Here is a 16,580-nt window from a genome sequence, read left to right on the forward strand (position 1 = left end):
AAAAAATTATTTAATACCAAAAATCAAATTTTTACATACGTCTTCAATTGACAATCATTATTGATGCATTTGCTAAATACTTGTCTCAAAGAAATAAGAGAGAATACAGTTGATAAAGTCATTCAGATATAATTGAAAAATATAATCAATATAAAAGCATAATTACACATTTTTGAGGAGATTTTTAAATTTTTTTACGTGCCGAGAGCACTGATAATGAAATATTTAAATATTTGAACAACTGTTCTGAAATGTTTGAAATTTTGTTAGGTTCAGTTAAGGCTGATAGGAGCAATAATTTTGAACTGCATTTGTAAACAACTACACAAATGTTACCTTACTTTTTCTCCAAGATTCACACAAATTACATTCGTGGGGTGACTCTTCATTTACAAGATATGTTAAACTACCTTTAGAAGTTGTAAATGATATGAAGAGAGGAATGCTATCCGTCAAACGAACAGAAGATAGATTTAGTGCAGTAAGTCCCAATTTAGCATTAGAGCAGTCTCAGAATCGATCTTCAACAGTGACTGGGGGTTTGACTGGCATTACAAAAAATGCAGATGCGATGCATAGATGGCTACTTCTTTATCCGTTTAAAAACAGCATACGCGAGACTTTTTCCTCATACATCGGAATACAAGCAGACTCTACAAGTGACATTAATTACCATAAAGAATGGACGCAATCCAGGATCAATCAAGACGAAAAAGATATTCAAAGTATCGTCAAATATTTTATTGTTTGTAATCCCTATAATGACAGCGAAAATTGCGCGCTCAGAAATATTTACACCGGTGAACTTGCTGATGAATCTTCTTCTCAATGTTTGCTAAATATTGTAGAAAATGGAGAGATTGCATAAAGTACGTTCGTAAAGAGCGATTTGTTCTAAAAAGTAAAAAGTTATCCGACCCTATTAAAAAAAAATTAATTTGACAAACCTTGTGACTTCATATGAAAAAGGCAGAAAAACTACGTATAATAAAAAGTTACAAGATGCAACATATATGTGTTTTTCAAAAAAAAACATTCATGATTGCTGATCAACGAGGATTTGACAGGCAAATTTTAGCAGCTCATGAAATTTTCAAGTACTGCAAGTACCTTTTTGCCGCAGAAGGATTTTATAGGAAATCTCCAAAATCGGGACTCGCTTTTGAAATTAATAGTCATTATAAGTGCGGCGCAAACACGCGGATGGAGATTTTCAATTTATATAATTCTAAAATTTTTATTGTTGATGGTGTGGCAATTGCTCACCGAATTCCATTAGAAAATTTCAACACCTTTGGCGACTTTGCTGAGGCATTCTTCAAAAAAATCCTAGATTTTTTCTTGTTGCTAAATCTAAAACGAGGGTATATAGTACTTGACTAGTGTGATGATCTTTCAATCAAATATTTAGAGTCAGTTTTACGGAGTAAGGGTCAAAAAGTTAAAAATGATATAATTTTAAATGATAATACAAAAGTCCCAAGCAATTGCAATTATTTCTTTTCCAGCACTGAAAATAAGTTACAGCTCGTTCAATTTCTATGTACTGCTGCTTCGAGATATGCACAAATAAATCAAGATTGCGAGTTATATATTTGTGGAGGATTTGATGATCCATCAAAATGTTTTAAATTACAAGGTTCTTTTTTTTTCTTTTTTGAAGTACCTGAATTAAATTCCATCCACTTAGAAGCCGATTGTAGAATATTTTGTCATGTATTTCACCCTGCAACCCATAACTACTCATATCATAAAAATTAGCGCTGATACGGATGTTTTCATCTTGGGAATTTATTTTTGGAATAAGCTAGCAAGTCTTGGTTGTTTAGGTGTATGGTTTGACGGTTCGTACAAGAAGAAATTCATTTCAGGATGTCATTTGGCAGCTCAATCACTAGGTGAAAACATATGTCTTATTGTGCTAGCATGTGATTCGACCAACAGATTGAGTTAAAAAAAATACAAGGTTTAAAAGTTGCATCGTTGGATTTTGTAAAAAAAGTTTCGCGATATTTAGGAAATCCGGTGATCTTTGTTTCGAGCAATTGATTGAATAAGAAACTGTTTGCACTTATCTTTTCTAGAAAAAAAAAATGCTAATGAGCTTCGTCATAAATTAATTACGCAAAATATCGGTTTCCGTTTAAATTTGTTCAGCAAAAACATATATTTGGATAAATGCTGACCAAACACTACTACAGCCTATTGACTATACCTTATTTCGCTACGAAAGATTAAATGGTAAATTGTACCCACGGCAACTGACGAAGCGACCATTACCGGAATTGTTGATTCATCCCAGTCAATGTTCATTCAACTGTCAAACAAAGACTCGTTCTTGTAAAAAATTACATATAAATTGTATTTTGCTTTGAAAGTGCATCAATAATGATTGTGAAAATAAAAAAGATTGATTTTTGTATTTTACTATTGAAGACCTCTGTAAAAATTTAATTTTTGGTATTAAATAATTTTTTAAACAAAACTTATTCTCTTAATTTTTTTGTTTTATTTTAAATTACCTAGCTTTAAACACGTATGTTTAATCTTAAGAAATATATAACTATAATCTTAAGAATAATATATATATATATATATATATATATATATATATATATATATATATATATATATATATATATACATATATATATATATATATATGTATATTATTGAAATAGTTTTAGGTTTTACGTAAAATTGCATCTCTAAAAGTAAAAATCCGCCAAGTAATGTCATGCAAGATAAGTTTTGTATCCTGAGATAAAATGAAGAATAATAACAATTACATAATTGCTCTGCCGTGGGCAGGTAAAGTGCAGTAACTGCAAATTTTCATTGTTTGGCATTCTTGTCATCTATTGTACGTTAACTTTATTGCATAAGCTTGTTTATTTGACTTCCACTAAAAAAAAAAAAAGGCGACAAAACCGTCTAATTCCAAAATTTCCCTGTTGTTAGCATTAAATCTAAAACGCAATTCTTCAAATGATCTCGAAAACTCATTTCTGCAGATACTGCCGTTTACCTGCCCACGGCATTATAGATCGGAATAGGTTTTCTGATTAACTCTTTCCTGCTTTCAGAATCAAGCAGTGCACCGATATCACGATGGAAGATTTGATCACAGTTCATCATGAAATGGGACACATTCAATATTTCCTTCAGTATGCACGCCAACCAAATGTTTTCCGAGAGGGAGCTAATCCAGGTAACACAACAGTAAACTTACTATAAACAACCACTGATTTCGGAAAACTTTTTCACCAAGCCATTGTTTACAGTAAAATCATGAACTTTACAATGAAATTTTTGCCTTCGATCAACTTTTTTTTTTAATCTCGGGAAAACTGCAAAACATTTAATGTATTAGATAACACTTTCACTTTAAAACGTTTCTTATGTTGTCAAGCTTATGCAGATGGTCAAATAGAAGCCAGCAGCAAGAGAGAAACAAAACTCAAGCAATTCAAGCTGAATATTATACCTGTTTTTTGGGGGGTCAGGGAGGTCAATTCCCTGACCTCCCTAAAGGGCTAAGAGAAATTCATTCCTTTACAGGTAATCGGTTTCGGTTTTGACTGGTTTTCGTTTCACTTCACATTGAGTATGTACCCTATGCCTTCCTCTTCCCTCTGGAAAATTTCAAAATGACGGAATTGCTTAAGAATACGTAGATAATAAATTAGAAATTCAAACTGAAAAGTTCAGATTTGTGAGTTAAGCATTAGTTTAAATGTTAAACGTTGGTTCATAATAAAGGATGCGCAATAAAACTATATACTTACTAAAATATTGCAAAAATACGTGCAGTATGTAGAAACAATATCAACTTGTGCTGCTGTAGTTATTTTTCAATCTAACGGCATAGATTGTTATTGTTGGGTGTGGCAATTGACTTTATGAACAATAATATCCTATTACACGTTCAAACGGTCAAAGAGATCCATTGATCTTACTGGCCTCATTGGCCAAGGCAAAAGCTGTAATATCTTTCGGATACAGTGGTTTTGCCGGAGCGCACGTTTTAGAACAAGTTCTGTACTACTGTGTCCCTTCAAATAAAACGCTTGATTGACTGTAGTGCAACCAATTTGACGATTATACTGGCTTATACAGCCACCAAATTACTCATGGTAGCAGTTTTGTCATCCTAATAAAAAATTCGGTCTCGTATCATGACTCTTACAGGGATAAGCTATACATTTGTGGCAAGAAATTTGGCTTTAATTTTTTGGCATGAACTTTATTTTTTTCTGTACATGCGGAATATAACGAGCGGTGGTGTTGTAAAAATGTCACTACACTGTAAAAACAACTCAGAAACGTTCCTGGAAAATATTGGTAGCTTATGTGCCCAAATTCTGCCAGTTACATATCTTGCAAAATCCAGGAACGTTTTCCGCTAAAAGTCATTAACCTTTCTTAAATTTTCTATGAAACTTTCTGAGGAATTGGGAAATCTCCCCTGTTAAAGCCCAGTAATGTCTCAGAAACATTCTAGAAAAAAATAAGTAGGTGTAATATAATTGATTAGAACCATCCTGATTTTTCAAGGAAGCCCCAGAAGCATTAGAGCAATTATGGCTAAGCTAAGCGAGAATTGCAAGTAAGTGCCAAGCATCTTCCTTGCCTGCAATTCCTGCCTTGTAAAGCTGCAGCTATCCAGTGACTTATTCGCTACCATTGGGGGCATAGTCAACATGGACGGGTCGTAATCGATTTTAAGCCAATACACTTAATAAACACGCTCATTCAATCTTTAAACTAGTGGCTAATTTTTTTTTTCACAGCAGTGAAGAGTCCGCATTCGTGTAACTTCTACCTATTAAGGACACGTTTTCTTTAAGGTACTCGATTTTATGAGGAAATAGGTGAAAACCTGTGAAATCCCGAAACATTCCACGGAAATGACCAGTAACGTTTCGTAATTGTTTTACAGTGTATTAACGGCTTAAAATAGTTTGTAGCAACTTATAGTTGATGCAAACCCAAACTGGATGCGATCGCAATGGTGAGATTAGGATCTGTTTTGCCTTCACGAATGATGCCAAGATAGCTTTGTCTCAACTGTAGTAACGCCAGTTTTTTTTTTTTTTTTTTAATAGTAACTGTAACGTAACACAGGTAGTAGCGAACTGAAAAATAAACTACATTTTTGATGAAAAAAAACTACCGAAACTTTCTTCAGCATAAATTAAAACTTATTTTGTTTACCATTTGAGAAAAGTTTACCATTTTACATTCACGTCATGCAGGTTTTCATGAGGCAATTGGTGATGTGCTCGCTCTTTCTGTGTCTACTCCAAAACATCTACAGTCCATTGGCTTGTTGGATGAAGTAGCAGATGATCCAGGTATAAAACGCACATTTTGCTTTCCAATTTTTTAAATTGATCTCCTCATAAACAATCATAGTGTTATGTAAACACGCTGTAGAAAGATGTTTTGAAGAAAACATTAAAAAAAAACTCATAGTCTATAGGATTTAAGCAGATGAGGAATAATACTAATGAAAAGATACGTTGCTGTCTCAGAACTAAATTTTTTGGTGCAAATGAGCAGTTGCATTATTTCAGATTAATATAATCACATAATTTGTTTCAACTAGAAACATTTTTTCCAGCTTGCTGTGTCACATAAGGCACTTAAAAATTTTCTGTCTATTAAAAATATTTTTACTAAATTTAACTTTATTGTACATTTATGTTTATACAAAGTTTATTTAAGTTTTAGGTGACTTGACATTTTTAACATGTCTTATGCTAATTTTAAAACTAGCTGTTTGAACTTTTGTGATGGTTAATTTATTCCAATGGTTTCATTAACATAACTTTCGTTCATACTTTCACTTTTGTCTGGGAAACAGTTTTTTGTGTGCATTACCTTCTTTAAAAAATAACAAAAAATAATAAGCATCCTGTTGGTTTTTTGTAAAACAGAATTTTTAAACTTCCCTTCCTATTTTAAGATGCGCTGTTTTTCGTGGATATGTAAATGGATTTTACTTGACACCTTTAACATGAACTAGAAATGAAAGTTATTACATGAATATATGAATTTAATATACATTTTTATCACCAATAGAGACCGACCAGTGAATGAACAGTTAAACACAATTTCATTTTTAAAAAATCCTAGTAATTTTAAATTTTATATTATACAGATCGTGATAGCTAAAACATTTTAATTGATCTATGTAAATATCTCTAAAAATTCGCAGGAACTTAAGTGGTACTGCTTCCGAATTTTTTAGGTATTTAAAGAAAAAATGGCACAACGACCCAGTGAATGAACACCTCGAACCAGTAAATGAACACAAATTGGTCCAGTGAATGAACATGATAAATTTTTTGATTCAAAAAGAAACTAAGTTTCTTTGAGATCTATCTATCTATCTATCTATATAACTATCTATATCTATTTATCTATCTATTTCTATAACTATCTATATCTATCTATTTTTTATCTACACATCTATCGGTCTATCTCTATGTCTATTTACCTATTTATCTATCGATCTCTCTACTTATCGATCGATTTATCTACTTATCTCTCTACTTATCTACTTATATATATATATATATATATACTAGCTGTACCCGACGCGCGTTGCTACGCCAACAAAAAAATACATCATTATACTGATTTTCATGACAATCGGTTGAACGTAGCAGAAGTTGCTACTCTGCAGTGCCACCTGGTGGCGAGTGGCTTCAATGAGCATATTATGCACCTTCTCCGTGGAAAAATACATATATATAGCAATTTTCATAATAATCGGTCCAGGTATCAAGTGAAGCCGTGACTATACTCAAATTTTGTACTCACGCAGTTTGCAAGATCATTCAATCGCTAAAAATATCAAATAGAAAAAGTTTTAAATCCCCCCGTTGCACGAAAAGCCATAAAACAATGAAGAAAGAATTTATTTGTTCAAACTCAAGAAAAATGGCAACAGCTAACTTCTTATCAATGAGATCTTTCACGCGAATTAATTTCTGCAGCCGATAATTTTATTCGTATTTATCCAATGGATTGTGACTTAAATTGGAATAAAAAAGGAACTATCGATCGGATTTTTTTCGAACTGGTCTATAAACATTCCCAGTACCAAAAATAACAAACGGTGAAAGTTTCAGCCAAATCTGCCGGGTAGTTTTTGAGTTCATGGATGACATACAGACAAACATTCATTTATATATATATATAGATATATATATATACTTATCTGTCCACTTATCAATTTATCTATCTACTTATATCTCTACTTATCTACTTATCTACTTATCTATCTACCTACTTATCTATCTATCTGCCTGCTTTTTTACCTGTCTATCTATCTACCTGTCTATTAATCTACCTACTACCTATCTCTATATCAGTCTCTCTACCTAGCTATTTATCTCTATATTAGTCTCTCTATCTACCTATCTATTAACCACAACCTATCTATTTCTCTATCAATAAATCTATCGATCTATCTACCTACCTACCTATTCTATCTCTATATTTATCTACCTATATATCTATTTCCCTCTTGTTTTTATATATCTATCTCTATATCTTCCTCTATCTATTTATCTATCTATCTATCTATAAACATACATACATATCTACCTATCTATTCTCTCTCATTATATATATATATATTTCTATTTCTCTATCTCTCTATCTACCTGTCTATCTATCAAGACATATAAAGATATAGAAAGATAGATGTAGGTAGGTAGATTAATATACAGATAGAGATATAGATAGATAAAAGATAAAACTCAGTAAAAAGTGCATTGTTTACAAAGACAAAAATAAAGAAATTATAAAATATATAATGAAATACATAAATAAATAAACATATAAAACTATCTGCGTTACAAAAAAGTACAAAAATGAAAATATCTCAAAGAAACTTCAAATTTCTTTTTAAATCAAAAGAAACTTTGCCATTGTTCATTCACTGGGTTTTCGCAATTTTTCGTACCCAGTGACTGAACACCCCTCTACCTAAAAATCTACGCATTCTGCATTGACTGAAACAATTTAAATCCATAGCCTAAATATGTATACTTAATTTTTCTTTCGTAGAGTTAAAAAATAAAATTTATCGATAAAAATAATATGTATCAAAATAATTGCTAGCACGAAACAAGCCTTATTATTTTGAAAGAGAGAAAGAACGATTCAATGCAGCCAAAATTTCATATTTTTTTCCAGGAAAAAAATACGTATCCAAAGTAACAGGTGTCACATAGCTTAGAATATCAGTAAAGAAGGCTTTTGTAGTGAATTTATTCAGAAAACAAAATTTTGGAAGCTTTTTTAAAAAAAAAAAATGACGCGCTGTTCATTTACTGGGTGGTGTTCACTCACTGGTCGGTCTACCCTATAAAACAAGAACAGATTAGGTTCAGACACAAAACGAAAATCTATTTACATTTTTTGAAAAAGTCTCCTAATCTCTCTAGCTCAAAAAGAGGTTACAACATTCTCTCAATTACTTGTTTTTTTTTTTTTTTTTTTCTTTTTAGAGGGAGACCTCAACTTCTTACTTCGTACTGCTTTGGACAAAGTATCATTCTTGCCATCTGGATATTTGATTGATCTGTGGCGTTGGGGACTCTTCAGTGGGGACATTAAGCCGGAAGAAATGAACACTAAATGGTGGGACCTCAGGTAAATTACGCTCGAATGGGAAAAAAAAATCTGATTCTAATTTAGAATGGATTTTTGAGCACTGTTGATCTTTTAAGAAGCGAAATTACTAAAATTTTGCTTCTTTATCAAATCGTTTGAAAATAATTTCTGAATATCGGTGGTGAGATTGGAAATTTTGTCTAAGTTAATGCTTAAGGACGTGATTTGATTCATTTTTCTCCATATGAAAAACTTTTAATCGTTTTAAAATAAAAACGAGAAGGGAAGGAACTTTTTTTTTTATAATGATGCATATTATTATCATACTTCAACTAAGAATGTTTTCAGGATGAATCCTGTAACCCAAAAATAAACTAATTTGCCAGTTTGCTATGAAGACAAATATATTGTTTACATGGATGTGTATCAATTTTAACCAAACAGTTGGCAGACGTTAAAAAAAAGTTCGTATACAAAAGCAAATGTTGAAGTACAAAATTACTGAATTGTTGTAAAACAAACTTTGTTGTGTTGTCGTCCTTTACAGCGACCACTTGTTGTTAGTGCCAGATCTAAAACTTGCAATTGCTCTCGGTGATTTTAACATTAAATAAGATTGCGTTTATTTTGTGCTGAAAAATGTGTTATCGAAGTGAAGCACATGAAAGTTGATCAGTCCCGTTTGCAAGATATTTCTTGACAGTCTCTCAGCTACAGTTTTCTATGACCACAATATAATTCTCTCTTTAATATTTCTCTCTCTTTGTGTTTGTCGCATCCAGCAGATGATAATTCAGACATCTGCGGATGAAAATTTTGCGACCCTAGGGCCTTTTGGTGTAAGGTCACATACTTTTGTGATCACTTGACACACTCGAGTCATCTTTATACGTCATGCGGTCATGTGAAAATGGTACATATGCTCATAACAATAGGGAAGACGTAAATTAAAAAAAATATATATATGCTACTTTCTTCAGAGCATAATGTTATATGGTTGCTTTAGTGTTGTATGAATTAAATATGCACCATTTCTCTACATTTTGAGAGCGTTTTCGTAGAAAAAAAGAGACAAAAACTTTTCAGGAAACATTTTCTGTTTCTTGATTATTAATCTCCATTTATTAAGTTAATGTGCATTTCCTTACTTTTCTGGTATGTTAGTAATTTATTTACCAGCCCAAAAGCTTCTTCAACTGTCCTTTACATCTACATCGCTCAAAATGTTTTACGTGATCCTTACACACACCTTAACGCATGTGCGTTTAGGTAGACGTTATATGTGAAAATAGTTCCCAAATTGTCTCTTTAACTGCATGTGATAGTAGAAAATTTTTTTCATTTCAAATAAGTTATTTTTTCAAAACCAAACATACCGGGAGATCCAAAAGTCAGGACCAATTTTAAAAATGAATAATTCGAAAACGAATAAGGATAAAAAAAATGTGGTTTGCACTGAACGGATGAAAACAAAAGCCTGGTTTTGTCTTGCGGCGAACTAAAAATAATAATCTGTTGTGGACCAACAGATGGCGCTGTCGAATTTCTGATCTGGGACAGCACCAAACGATAAAAACATGAGCAACGGAAGCAGGTAATGGTAGTCGAAGCAAATATGAATCAAAATGCTGTCCATACTTGAGAAATCCCATTTAGTTAAAATGTATTAAAAGAATTATGGAGAAATAAAAACTATATAGCGCCAACTGTAAGTTGAAAACAGAACTGTTTTTGTTTCGTTGCCACACAAAACCCGGCTTCTTTTCGAATAATTAATTTTTAAAGTTGGTCCTGACTTTTGGATCATCCTTTTTTTTAGTCAATTGTTCTTTTTACAAATTTTGATTTGTAAGATTAACAAATAGCTTTGTGCTGAAAAGTAAAACAATGTCAGAACTAGATCTTGGCTTTTGTCGGGTGTCATTTCATCCATAAGCTCATTACTTTTTGCATTAAAAAAGGCGTTCCCTGTAACGCCGAAACACGTGTCTGCAGTAATCTGTAGTTTGCGCTTTTTGACGTTATTTCTTATTTTACTTTGATTTTTCATTGAAATCCGTCCTCGCAAAGATTTATTTTCGATACTCCTCCACAGTACAGTGATAAAAGTTTGAGCATTCAACAACGAAATATGATCTTTATAGAATTTTTTTAGTCTGAATTTGTGACTTTTAGCTTTCTTCTTAAATTATAGACTGAAGTACCAAGGTATTTGCCCACCAGTAAAGAGAACAGACACTGATTTTGATCCAGGAGCAAAATACCACGTTCCAGGCAATGTTCCATACATAAGGTAAATATTTTTTATGTCATTTTGCAAATTGAATGATTTCCAAGATAAAAGTATACATAGTAATAATATGTATATAGTGTTTTGGTTTTAAGTCTCAAAAAAATGTTATTAATTGTCATTGTCACACTTTAATGACATGCGCTGTAAAATATATTTTTAATTCCATTTTGATTATTTAAATCATAATGTTAGGAAGTTAATCACTGTTTTTATTGGGAGCATTTCGATACAATAATTGTTCATTTTTCAATTATTTACGGATTCCAAAATTTGAAAAAGGAAGAGCCGCTGCCAGAAATGTGATGGCTGTGATAATATAATACATCCTTTAAAAACAGTATATCTTCGTGCAAAAATATTTTTCGATGTATTTTTTACAGTTATCGTAATAAGATATTTAACTGTAAAAGACAAATGACTTGTAATTTTTAATTTGGATTTTCTGGTGATATCATGCAAAGGGTAACGAACTATTTTGAGTGTCTCAATAAAAGGATTCAGTAAAACTGGACAGAATATATTTTTGTGTAGATATATCCTAAATAAGTACTTATTTTTCATTACACAATTGGATACAATGTGCTAATCACTGAAAGGACTTTATTTGTCATATTTGGCTATATTACAAAAAAAAAAAAAAAAAAAACACTCTGCTTTTCATTGCTTTTCAATGTTTTAGGCTGTGAGAAACAGTTGCTATGTGTGTGTGAAGCAGTAAAAAAAAAGGGGGGGGGGGGGGGGGTTCCGTGCCGCTGCTTCAATTACGAAGATACAGAAGCGGAATTTGGCTGTTATCATTTCCAGCTTTTAAACATACTTGTGACAATACTTACTATTCTTTTAATTAAATTCTTATGTACATTTTCTAGGTATTTCGTGAGTTTTATAGTCCAGTTTCAGTTCCATAAAGTGTTGTGTGACGCTGCTGGTCACGAAGGTCCTCTCTACAAGTGTGATATCTACCGCTCCATAGAAGCCGGACAAATACTCAGGTAAGAAAGTAATGCGAAGAAGTTGTGAAAAACAAGTATACTTGCAAAAAAAACTTCTTGAACTTTGATACAAGTTCACGAATGCAGGAATTGTGTTTAGCTGCCAGTATAAAGATATACTCAATTTCTTTATTAAGTGTTTCGTCTTCAGCTCAGTTACGGCATTTCCAGATTGACTGACCCGTAAAAAAGGGCCCAATGCAGGGTCTAGTTCAAGAGAGACGAAATGCAGGGCCCTTGCAGTTTTGCAAGACTTGCAAACAGGCTGGTTGGCATTCGCTTGAAGTCATGCCTTAGATTTGGATTTTTTTGCTTTAGAAGCTTTCTCGGTAAATCAAGATAGTGTCAAGCTGTTAACACTATTTTTGTTCATAAGTTTTCTTGGAAGGTTTTTAATTTATTCCAGAAACATGGTGGTATCCTATTGGAAAGGTTTTAAAAAACTTCAGGAAACCTGTGAAATTCCGGATTATTATGTGTTGATTATCAGTGACGTTTTAGAATCTTTCCACATTGTGGAAAATGTACAAGTTCGTATTTGAAAAAAATAATTATTATATGATCGCAACAGTTTTTGAGAATAAATCAAATAAGTGGTATACAGCTTTGTATGAATAGCTTTTATTATATCGCATATAGCTCTTCGCACATTTTTTTTTACTCGAAATTTTATCTTCATCTTTATAAATAATAAACGTATCAGTACATTAAGAGCAACTGCAGTATTTAAGTGTCTTTAAAAGTTATATAATCGTCTTATTTCAAGCTTTTCAGTGCAAACCATGTTAGCAGAAATATTTTTTTTTATTTTTAAGACTATTATTTTTACAATTAGATTTTGTTAGCTGGGCCACATCAGCTAGATCTAACACCTAATATTTTTTGCTACAAGAATTGGTCAATTCGCATTTGATGAGTTGCAATGCGGCACTTTTTAGCTTCCACGCACCAGTTATACATATACACTAGAGGTACCCGCACGGTTTCGTCCGTAGTAGAAAATAAAAAGGTCATTTGGTTCGCCTGTATATTTAAAATAATTTATGATGAATTTCTCGTCAATTTGCAAAATTCATTTGCTTTCCATGTTACAGTTCCGCGTTATGATAGTTTGGTAATTCACTCGTCTATGTTATGATAATTTGCCATGTAAAATGCTCTTAAAATTGGAATAGAAAAAGAACAAAATCGAATTTTCGAAAAAATCGCTTCGATGTGCACACCCCCATGCTACAAACTAATTCTGTGCCACATTTCGTGAAAAATCTGCCGAACGATTTAGGCGCTATGCGCGTCACAGACATCCGGACAGAGATCCACACATCCAGACAAACTTTGAGCTTTATTATTAGTAAAGATGTATTATACTTAGATTTTCAACGAAACAGCAATCTTTTCGTTAAGATAAAATGGCAGAATAAATCCATAAACGTCAATAAAAATTCAATCTTACATTATTTGCAGTTGTAATGTGATTTTCTTTTACATTTTTTTTTTTAGAAATCATGAAAAAGTTTTTGTTTATAAAGAGTAGTGTGGCATTTCAGTTCAAATTTTACATTTTTCAGTCAAGTGATGGAATTGGGCAGTTCTGAGCACTGGTCAGAAGCTATGAAAATCATGACTGGCGGAGCTACGAACAAAATGGATGCAGGACCAGTTCTGGAATATTTCGCACCACTGCTTGACTACCTGCAAGAACAGAACAAAAATGAGTTCATTGGATGGAAATCAAACGATTCCACGATCTGTCCTTAGTTCGTAGACATAGAAGTTAAAATTAAAACATTTATTGGTGCAGTTTGCTGCTTAATGGCCATTGGTTGAGGTTGTTAAAAAATTATCAACTCGTAACTCGTAGTATCAAACATACAGGATAAAATTAGTGATATTTCCACTCTAGTATTTGAAAGAGAAAAATTTTGGGACGGTAAATGCCAGCCTAGGAGTCTCACAACAAAATCTTCTAATAAAAGAAAAAAGAAATTAATAATACTTTATTTACGTATTGGTTTATATTTTGTAAATAAGTAGGTAAATGAAAATTATAAGTCATATTTTATGCAGTTGCGTACCTAGCATGGGTGATACCTGGGGGGTAATTTGTGTTGTCACCTTCATCCTCGGAAATGGAGCGAACCGCCCTCCAGCCCCCCCCCCCCCCGTAGTGATGTAGTGATGCCACTGCTTTATGTCAAGTAAAAACTTTATTCGTCATTTTCCTTTTAGAATTTTAATCTGTCAAAATAAGTGTTTTCGAGGCTTCAAAAATGGAATTTATTATTTTTTTGTCATTTTATCATATAGTTTACTGATTTTATAACAATTTAATGAAATACCATCATGCATTACTTAACGATTCTTGTTAACTGTGAGCATAAATATTCCAGTTAATTATACTAAGTTCCTAAAGGGATCAAAACATTTTTATCACCGTGTAACCCTACGGTAAATAAAGAAAATCTGGATAATTAATTCATTGCATTTATAATAAAGTAAAACAGCTTTCTACGGAAACAAAAAACATTTTAAACAAAATTATAAACTAAAATACTAACTTAACTTATTTTAAGTTTCTCATGCTTACTACTTTATGAAATTTGATACTGATATTTGCAGAACAATGAAACTTGAGATAACTTTAAAACTTGAAGATGATAACTTTATGAAATAAAACTTACGGCAAAAAATACTAGATAAAAAGTAACGAAAACTGTTCTGCATAAAGCTGACCGTTTGGAAGGGACCATTTCAACACACGTCTTGGGGATACGTAACTAGCTGCTCTTGATCCTTCCATTATTTCGCCTCTTCAAAGCAGCTCAATGCAGTACATTTCGCAAATTGTTGACTTACTTAAACAATTGTTCTTTTGGGAGTTTATTACATTATCTCGTGTTGATGCTAAACATGCTTCTGAATTATGTTCCTTTCACTCAATTCTGCAGATTAGAAATATTTTTGTTCGATTCGCAAAAATGAAACGGGGCAAGATTTCAGAAATATTTTGCCTTTAGGCTGTCTGATTTTAGCAACTTCCCAACAACGTGTCCTTTACTTTTAATAAATTGTATAAGTAAAACCTGAAGATAAGTTAGACTATCGTTGTGTCTAAGTGAAAATCGAAAGTGAAAGTGTTTTACGTGATGGATTATTTTGTATGTGTTGTAATTTTTGTTAAGTTTGTGCTTTGTATGCATTCTTATTGTTTGGATGAATTTTACTTCTTGCAGCATTTCCGCTGCGCGCGTATGTACGCCATGTTTTTTATAATAATTTATTTTTATGTGTTTTTCATGAAATGCTTGTAAATTTTGTTGTTTTGTCTTCTGTTTTCTTTGTGAAATAAAATGTATTTGTTGGTATGTTTTTTGAGCAATTACGATTGCTTATTGTCCTCACTTGACCGTCCTTGGCGTTGTGGTTCCTTTTTCAGCTTGGACCATGGGCCTCTGCAGGCGCGTCGGAATCCGCTTTTCCTGGTCGGAGGCGTCCATATCCTGTACACACACATGCTGACACTCATACACACTTACATATACACACACGCCTACGTGCATACACACAAACCTACACATGCCTGCACGCGCGCGTACGCACACACACAACTATACACACGTAACCGCCCAGGAGGAGGGACAAGCTTGGGGGGACCGGAGGCGTTTCTAGCTATAGTAACTCCAATGGATAGGGTCCTGTTGCAACTCGAGATTGCAAAATACATAATTTGAATTCAAAATGTCAGAATTCAAATTAATTTAATTTCTTATTTTTTTCTTTCATTTTGTTTTAAGCACTAGAAAAATCACCCGTCAAGGTATAGCGGGTTAAAATAGCTTCTTCATTTGATTTAAGCAACTGTCTGTTTGGGGATATTTTGATCGATCGTTGAAATTTCGGGGCGCATAACTTTTTACAATTGTTCCTTTCCGGCAAAATTAGAACTGAGGACGAAGTACATTAACTATTTTCGGTGCCAAAAATTGCCAAAGGTTGAACACAAAATATCAGGAATCTCGGTTATTTTCTTCTAAAAATATTTACAAAATTCAATAAGCATTCTCCATTGTAAAGAAATTCATTTTAAAAAAAAGCTTCATTGCTGGTTGCCATTATTGCATAAAAACTGGAAAAAGTTATAATTGCATAAGAAATAAAAATTTGATGTAATATCCTTTAAAAGTAGGCTTTTTGTGTTGATTTCACGCCGCATGTGATCATTTCAATAATAAACTAGATTTTAAAGTTCGACACATGCTTTGAATGTGTCCAATATAGCCTCAAAACTGACCAACATCGCAAGGCTCCGCACTTTGAGAAAAAGTATCAGAAGTCATTATTCGTAAAAATGTGCTCTCTTATTATTCAATCCTTACATAGATATCGAAAAAAAAGTAATAAATACATTTCTTAAATACTAAAAGAAAAAGTTGATTTTCCCCTTAGCGCGTAACAAAATGGAAAATTTAAGTAAGTTAAATATAAAAGTTTTAAAATAAATATGTAGCTTGCAACACACCCCACATAAGTCGAACCTTGACGCAATAGAAGATGTTAAATAAATTTTGATGATTTTTGAGCTCTCAAACTGTAACCACATTTCACACAATAGAGCAGAGTTTGGCTGGGAAGTCGGACTCATTATCTTGACTGCTAATAAT

The 16,580-nt window shown here is 32.5% G+C and overlaps 1 protein-coding gene across 1 annotated transcript in view; it reads left to right on the forward strand.

Annotated features, from left to right (window-relative positions):
• Positions 1–13,880, forward strand: part of LOC129217523 (angiotensin-converting enzyme-like) — a 65,215-nt gene extending 51,335 nt beyond the window's left edge. Inside the window, exons 8-13 of the mRNA XM_054851839.1 lie at positions 3,087–3,211; positions 5,259–5,357; positions 8,529–8,673; positions 10,829–10,927; positions 11,797–11,919; positions 13,488–13,880. Coding sequence (XP_054707814.1) covers positions 3,087–3,211; positions 5,259–5,357; positions 8,529–8,673; positions 10,829–10,927; positions 11,797–11,919; positions 13,488–13,677 — 781 coding nt within the window. The 3' untranslated portion in view covers positions 13,678–13,880. The remainder of the gene's footprint in view (positions 1–3,086; positions 3,212–5,258; positions 5,358–8,528; positions 8,674–10,828; positions 10,928–11,796; positions 11,920–13,487) is intronic.
• The last annotated feature ends 2,700 nt before the right edge of the window (positions 13,881–16,580 follow it).

Source organism: Uloborus diversus, chromosome 2 (assembly GCF_026930045.1).
Source record: "Uloborus diversus isolate 005 chromosome 2, Udiv.v.3.1, whole genome shotgun sequence".
Taxonomy (NCBI): Eukaryota; Metazoa; Arthropoda; class Arachnida; order Araneae; family Uloboridae; genus Uloborus; species Uloborus diversus.